Consider the following 8142-nt stretch of genomic DNA (forward strand, 5'->3'; position numbering starts at 1 on the left):
TCTGATGTCAACTACAGAAAGTAAAGTGTGGCAATTTGGGCTCTAGAGCATGACTTAAAAAGAAAAAGATTGACAACCATTGTTCAAAGGTGTGCGATATTGCTGCCAGTGTTACCCCAAAACTGGATTACACCCCTCCCATACTTACCCCTCCCTTGCCTCTTGGTGGGTGTTGAGCCAAAAGACACAACCAAGTCAAAGAGCAAGAGAGGGAAGGATTTATTACTTACAGCAAGTAAAGAGAACACTGGCATCTTTCCCAGAGCAGTGTCTCTTGGAACAGCCAAATTGGGGGTTTTACGCTAAGAGATCATGCGTATTTATGAAGGGGCTTGGGCGGTTCACAGAGTCTAAGCTTTAGTTGATTGAAGTCTGGACGGTCAAAAAAAAGGTCAACATCATCATCCCTTTGGTCCCAGTTGATCTGGTGGTTGAGCTCTTCAGGCTAATCTTTACCACTGAAGGAGAACTGGGTGTCTTTACAAGTGATATATTATCTTTGCTATTGTTACTTCTCTTGCCTGATAACAGTCCTTTGTATCTGCGTTCTTTTGTCCCCATAAGAACATTAATTACTGAGACCTGGTCCAGGGCAAGCACTGTGGACACTCTTTTATCATAAAAAGATTTAGGCCAAAAATGACTTCTCTTCTGTCAAGACAACTGTGCCTGGTTCTCTTTCTCTGGGGACCCCCTACCAAGGTTTATACCAAGGTGGGTAAAATTGCTTTTAAGTGGGTGGTGGTGGGTCAAAAAAAATCTTACTCCATGTCTAAAGTATAGATTTGCATATAGTACATAAACAGATACACACACATGTATATGTGGAATTACAATTTCACTGGAGGGGTAACTAGGACACAACTGTTTAACAAGGCTCATTAGGAGGGCGATAATGGACAGAAAGGTTGAGAGATGCTGTTCACAGGGAATTTGCCACAGTATTGATGGTTTTTGGGTGTTTCTGAGGAGAGGAGAGTGGTGGTCAGGATGAAGACCTGGCTTCCAGGCTACTACTGTGCGGGGCTGTCTCATCTTGGTCTAACTTGAACTTTACCATTTTAACTCTCTGGTAAGGGCTAGAAGAAAGTTACACCCCTCCCATACTTACCCCTCCCTTTCCCTGGGTGGACTCAACTTGAGGGTCAGCTGTTTCTCAGATACCCAGAGTCCCAGCAGGACGGGTTGGCAGAGCTGGGAGTGCCCTGTGTCTTCCTGTCCCTTTTATTTTCCACATCACATGCCTGAACCAAGGCCACTCTCAATGATGCATCAGAAGTGACTCTTGGTCCTGTATTCCTTCTGCTTCCTGAAAGGGTCATTTATTCACAAAGCACAACTGGTGCGGGGAGATGACTTGAAAGACAAATATCTGTATTTTGAAGTCTTTCTCACTAGCCATTGACTAAAGTGAAATACTAGTGGAAATGATGTGAGGGAGAGCAAGGAGGGGGTTATCCTCGTAGAAGAGTGGAGGGAGGGAGTTGGTTTGGGACATCAGAATTCTTTCCAAGTCTTTGACGCCATCTTTGTGGTCTTGGTCAAGATGATGGAACTATTCTGGGCCTTTTTTTTTCTTTATAAATCTATAAATAAGATGCATCAGATTAAGATTACTTATAAATCTAGTAAGCTTTGAAGGGGTCAGTACTTGACAAGGTGAGACATGTCTAAGAGTTTCTTTATTAACAATAAATTGCCTTCACTATTAGATCATTACAATTACAAAGAAGTGAGCAGAGACATTGGTGATTTCATATAGAATCGGACCACATCCCAGGCGCTCTTTTTCCGGTTCTTAGAATGATACTGTTCTGTTTTTTTCCTTCACTGGGATATCTTTTTTACTAACACCTGGAATTCTTCGAAACTAACTTCTCCATCTCCATTCTTGTCCAGTTCTTGAAAGAGGTCATCTAGGGTGCTTGGACCCTGGTTTTAGACAAAAAGGATGGGATAGAAGGGAAGAGAGAAAATGGATCATTACTGCTGCATATTCTCTGAAAGAAGAGAATCTGGATCTTCATTACAAAACCTGGGTCACATGTTACTGATAGAGGTGAAAAAACCAACTTTATAGTATTGATTCATGTCATAAAACTGGCTATCCTTTTTTTTCTTTTAACTATATCACATTTATTATTTTAAAATTGATATTGTATATTTTAAAATAATTGGTTTCCTGTATAATCTAAATCTAAATCATTCTTTTGGGAAGAAGTCCCAGGGCTTCACTTGACTGCCAAGGGGCCCTGCCTCAAGGTTTCCCTGGGAGCTAGTTTGCATCCAGCTCCGGGACTGGGCCAGCATATGATGCTAGTCTTGCCTCTGGCTGTCACCATGCCATGACTTTTCCTTAGCCTGTGCAATTCTCCCAACCGCCCTGTGGGGGAGAGCCACTTTACAGATGAGGAAACTGAGGCTTTGAGACAGTCACTGACTTGCCCTAGGGCCCCCACCTGGTAAGTAAAGAGCTTGGGGTCCGATCACTGACTCTAGAGCTCAAGCCCTTCACTAGCAACCATCCCATTTTTCCCAAACCCTGGGTTGCAGCCCACTTCTGTGCTATGCAAGATGACTTTAGTTCAATGGTCCCTATAGTTTGGCATGTGTCAGAATCACCAGATGGGCTTGCTGACCTTAGGTGACACAGATTGATGGGTCGCACTCCCAGAGTTTCTGATTCCCTGGGCCTAGGGTTGGACCTGAGAATCTGTATTTCCAACAGGTTCCCAGGAAGTATTGGTGCTGCTGGTCCAGGACTGAGCACTCAGAACCACTGCTGGTTACATATGATCATGTTCAGCTTGAGTCCCTTTTGACTACTGATATTCCTGTAGTGACTTAAGCAGAGTTAATTTTTCTTCTCTGCTGTAGGGGTGGAAAAATTTCCCTTCTCCCCTTCTAGGTTCTTTGGCTGGTCTAATAATTAAATTGACATAAGACAGATTATAAGGAGAAATGTAAGTTTAATTATATATGTAAATGGGGGTGGGGGGCATAAAAATATGAGACCCAAAGGGCAGCTAGGTCACTGAGGCTTATATAACATCCTGAGCCAGGGATACAAAGGGAAGGAAGACCATTCCCAGGAAGGCAGAGATGTTTGGTAAACAAGTTTGCCCTGTTGTACAGATAAATTTCTTAGGAAAAAAGGACTCTAGTAAGAGTTCTCTTCCTGGTACAGGCTTCCCTCTGCAGTGTAAATTTAGGCGGTTGAGGGGGAGGTAAAGAGCTTTCCCCGAATCTGTTGGGTTTTGATTGCTTTCAGCTCGAAATGATCTTCATGCTAAAGTGGTGTATTTTGGGGTGACTCACTCCCAGCCGCTTCACTGCCATAAAGCTCAAATCTTAAAGCCATTACAACTCTGACTTTCAGGTAAGGAGCCTCTGTGGCAAAATAGTACCTAGGAAACTTACTGAAATAACAGCTTAGTTTGTAAGTCAGCTTCAAAAATTTTTTTTAAATTATGGGAAGAAACACATAAGAGAACATTCCCCATCTTAACTATTTTTAAGTATACAGTTCAGTAATGTGAAGTCCGTTCACACTGTGATGCAACACACCTCTACATCAAGATATGTTTTAACCCCTACGATTCCTACAAAGACACTTGGCTCTTGGCTGTGATCCCAAGACCAAACTGGAAGTTAGTTTTTCAGCACCTGTTTTATAAATACCAACCACTGTTTCCCTGAAGCATTTACTAGATTCTAAACCATACAAGGCGATGATGTAAACAGAGTATAGCTTTGAAAACCTTAGTAATCTTTATGGAAATATAATCAGTACATGACTTGGTAAGTAGGTTTTTCAAAATTTACCTTTCATCTTCCTACCTTTATCCAAATTATAAAAGTTGTATGTGCTTTTTATAGGAAATACATAAAATATAGCAAAATACAGAAAAATTCAAAAAGGGTAAATTCTTACCCTTTAAAACAACTTGTTTTGAGTGGATTTCCTAGGCTTTCCTGTCAGATTGTTATTTTTCTTCCTTTTATTTTTATTTTCTATTATGCCTATTACTTATGTTTTTCTTCCTTTTGGAAAAATTTAAGTTTGGTTTTGTTTGTTTGTTTTTTTTTTTAGAATTGAATCTTTCTCAGAAACATGTTTCTGTTTTTAAGTAGTCTCCTTTTCTGCTAGTGCCTTTAACTGTTTTTTGAATTTGTTTCATATTTTAACTATAAGAAAATGAGAAATTATTGATTATAAAGTCATTGAATTCAGCTACTTTGCTGTTTAGTATGAAAAACAGAAACCTTAACGACTCAAACCAGAAACCTCACGTGTCATTTTGGCAGAAGGGACATTTCTGGTTAAAATCTGGGAACCAGATTCTGAAGTTAGAGCTAAATTGTGACCTAATCAGATGTAACATTTGGTAGCACAGTTGCTTCCATTTTGAAGACAATCTTTAGTTCCTAGGAAAAGAAAGTATATTGGAGCAAAGAGAATCCACCTTTCCAGGTTCCATATTGCCTCTAGATGCATTTTGATTTTGACAACTCTGCGATGGTTTTGATGAGGAACTTTCTGGCTAAGGAAATGTGATCCTTTACTGAAAGTCATGGTTGCTCATTAACACAAAGGTAGGTGCTTAACACAAATTAACACAAATTTAAATGCTTTTAAAATATAAATGGGTGCTGCCAGAGGGCAATTTATCAGCGTGAAGCTGATTTCCTTAACAGACTGCCAAGTAAGTGTGGGTCCAGTTGAGAGAGCCTCCCTAGAACAGTGAAGCACATGCAGGTCCACCTCGTATTATTTTACAGGCCTCCTTGTTTGTTTTCCTAAAGCTTGGCACGGAGGTGCTGAATCCAGGCTGAAGGCCTTAGCGTGTTTGCTTGGCGACCTGCAGGTCTTCCAGGCCTAGGTTGGTAAATGTACGATCACTGCTGTCACTGTGGCTGGTAATGGAAAGGTCTGTGTCCAGGCTGTGGGCTATAGGAGGCTTAGCCTGTGCTTTCTAGGAGCCTGCCACCAGGGGAGAAAAGCACACATTCTAGCTCCCTCCCTCAAGTGATCCCCACACCTTGGCTGCTGGGCACCCTGCCCCAGATGGAGCTCAGATCAGTATAGCAGACCTCAGCCTCTCCCCACATCCTTTCCTCTTCCCTCCTCTCCTTTCCCACCAACGCCACCCGGTCAGCGGACTCTTTGGTTATGCACTCACTTTCAGTAAACTGGGGAATTCATTCTGAATCAATAGCTTCAGCTCCTCCTTTGACAGCTGGTTTGGATCACCTTCTTTGGCTGCGTATTTTTCAAAAATGCCTTTCAGTTCTTCAGGAGACTTTTTGATACTCATTTTGATGTCCTGTAAATAGGAAAAGAAATGAACTTACTGAAAAGCGGAAATGGAGTTACATACTGATGACTGCCAGCAGGAGTTGAGTGCTTTTGGGCTGTTTCCTTGGCATAGGTGAGAGAGAATAAAGGAAAGGGGTTGGGGAGAGGGGAGGAATAAAGAGGAGGAGGAGGAGAGAGGGGGTAGCAAATGTAGGAATCACAATGCACCAGTGACTGTTTTAAAAATAATCATCTTAGATAGTATGTTAAATGTCTGTTCTTAGAGTACTTCTGTTATAAAAATAGTCTCTGGAGCCAAACACTTTTACTAGTAATGATGACATTCTTCGCTTTTTATGTACCTGCTCTGCTCTCTGTAGACTGTGATCTTGAAGAAACCTGACCACAGATTCTAGCCTCTTAAGTTACTGGTAATATCTTTGGACAGCACAAACCCATTTCTCTCTAGACCATGATCTTTCACAGCATTCTGAAAGGAAGCAGAAGGAGCTCCAGATAGTCCTCAAATCACACTTACCTGCTCGTCCAGCAGTGAGGTAGCTGGAAGAATCAAACAGGAGGGTGAGGAGCTGAGCTGGATCCTGTGACTTTTATAGTCTTTACAGACACACCGCCCTGATTATGAAATTTTCCTTGTGTTTTCCATTTAAAGGTAATTATTAATGGTTTTTAAAACCCAGGCTTAAGACTGTGTGAACTTCATAATAAAGGGCAAGAGCCACTAAAGGGCCACCTCAACAGTTGCTTAATAGTTCAGAGTCCCAAGAGTAAGCTTGGATTTTTTACCTCTTAGATTATGTTTTCCCTCCAGTGTGGAATTATGATATTTGCCCAAGTATGGAGGGTTGGTTTTTTCAATTTCATAGCATATTTAGGCTTGAAAAATTTTTTCTTTAAATCCTGAAAGAAATGCTGTGATAGATAATCAAATACTTCATGGTTTAAAACATTGCCGTATAGCCTTTGAAGTCCCTTTGATGCTTTGTACATATTAGGTGCTTAGATATTTGAATAACTGAATGAATGAATGAATAAAGTATCATTGAGAAGCAGGTTTAAGAAGTGGGGAGAAGATACACAATAATTTGTGGTTTTATTTGGCAGAGCAAGATTGCCAAGTAGCAAGGCTGTTTTTCAACTTTTTCATTATTGGTGGTTCCCGTATCTGCTTTTTATTTCTTACTGCTTTCCCTTACCAAATGTATTTTGTTAATCATTCTAAAAACTTGTGAGAACACTTGACTTACTTTTATTCTATTGGAAATACTTCAAACTTTTGCAGCTTCCAGGTTTAAAATTTATTTCTCTTGTAAAGAGTTCCATGAAAGAACTAGGACATTTCCAGGTGACATTGATCCAATACTGATTGGAACTCACATGAAGGGGTTCCAGATCAACTTTAAAAGCACTCATCAACTTTTAAATGCTTGTACACGTCCACATTTGTATAATTTTCTATGACCCTTCATTATATTATGTACAAACTCAGGATTAAAATATTGGACTATATTTCTCTCTTATGCTTTTCAGTTCTTAAATTCTAGGCCCTTATTGACCCTGGAGAACAAATGTGAAATCTTACATATAGACTTCCTTTAAAGCTCCCACCGATCCTGAACACTGATCATTCTGTGTGCCTTAGCTGTCTTGTATATGTTATTCTCACTTTTATTACAGACTATTTGATTTTGGTATGTATCATTATTGGCTATGTATTAAATCACTTCTTAGAGTAAAGATAGGCATGTTGCTTTTAGTTGTAAGATTTTACACAAAAATATTCTGATTTTGGCAATATTTTTTAATCAAGATTTTAGAGAATTTCTCATGTTTTGATACTTAAGCTCTGTTTTATCTGGGAGGAAGTAGACTTCTGTTGAACAGTCGTAACAAGAAATATCTTTTTCCTCCAAACACCTTTTTAAAAAATTTCAAATCTGTGGAAAAGTTACGGGAAGAGTCAATGAATACCAATCCACCTTTCGCCCAGATTCGCTAATCACTAACCTTTCCACATTTGTTTTCTCTCCCCTTCGCCCAATGAACTATTTGAGAATCAATTACAGACATCCAGACACTACCCCCATAAATGCCTCAGCATCATATCTCCTAAGGACAAGGAAATCTCCTACACAACCACAATGCTGTTATCACAGCCCATATATATGTCTCCCCAGTTACTGAGATAGCATCTTAAACCTTCTGTTCTCTCAGCTTACCTAGCACTTGTTAACTAAAATCAACATGACAGTTGTTTTGTTTCTCGAGTCCATATTGAAGAAATGCTTATAGTAACTATATATGATCTTAATGATACATGATTTTAATAAGTACATATGACATATGTTATATATAATACATGGCATATATATATGACACGTGTGTGCGCACATGTGTGTATATAAAATTAGTTTGCAGAAAAACTTTTGGAAGAGTATTGATTAACAGCCTTTTAGGCTACAAATCTCTAGTTGCAAGGGAACACCTCTGATCAAAACAGGTCTAATGCTGCTTGTTGTCAGAACTTAGGCTTGTGGTAAACACTAACAGAACTGGAAAAACACCCCATTGGTCTTTTTAAATTTTCACTTTGCTCACCTCCACCAGTCACATCTCTCATCTCTTATTTTTCTCTTTACCTGTAGACTCAAGCTTGAGGGTACACCTGCAGTGGGAAACTCGAAATCCACCAGCAGATATTGCCATGAAACATTAACTAAAAATATATGGAGATGAGTGATAAATACAGGGTGTGTTCAAAAGAGTGCCTTTTGAAACCTGAGGAGAGGGGAAAAAATGACAGACACAAGACTGGTCATGGA

General features: G+C 39.8%; 1 protein-coding gene across 1 annotated transcript; it reads right to left on the minus strand.

Annotated features, from left to right (window-relative positions):
* Positions 1-1664: 1664 nt before the first annotated feature.
* On the minus strand, positions 1665-5929 carry S100G (S100 calcium binding protein G). The gene is made up of 3 exons (XM_006194888.3): positions 5838-5929; positions 5184-5327; positions 1665-1932 (listed from the first exon to the last, which is right to left on the minus strand). Exons 2-3 carry the CDS (start codon positions 5316-5318, stop codon positions 1828-1830), a joined length of 240 nt encoding a protein of 79 aa, XP_006194950.1. The 5' UTR covers positions 5319-5327; positions 5838-5929; the 3' UTR covers positions 1665-1827.
* Positions 5930-8142: the final 2213 nt, after the last annotated feature.

This window comes from Camelus ferus, chromosome X (assembly GCF_009834535.1).
Source record: "Camelus ferus isolate YT-003-E chromosome X, BCGSAC_Cfer_1.0, whole genome shotgun sequence".
NCBI lineage: Eukaryota > Metazoa > Chordata > Mammalia > Artiodactyla > Camelidae > Camelus > Camelus ferus.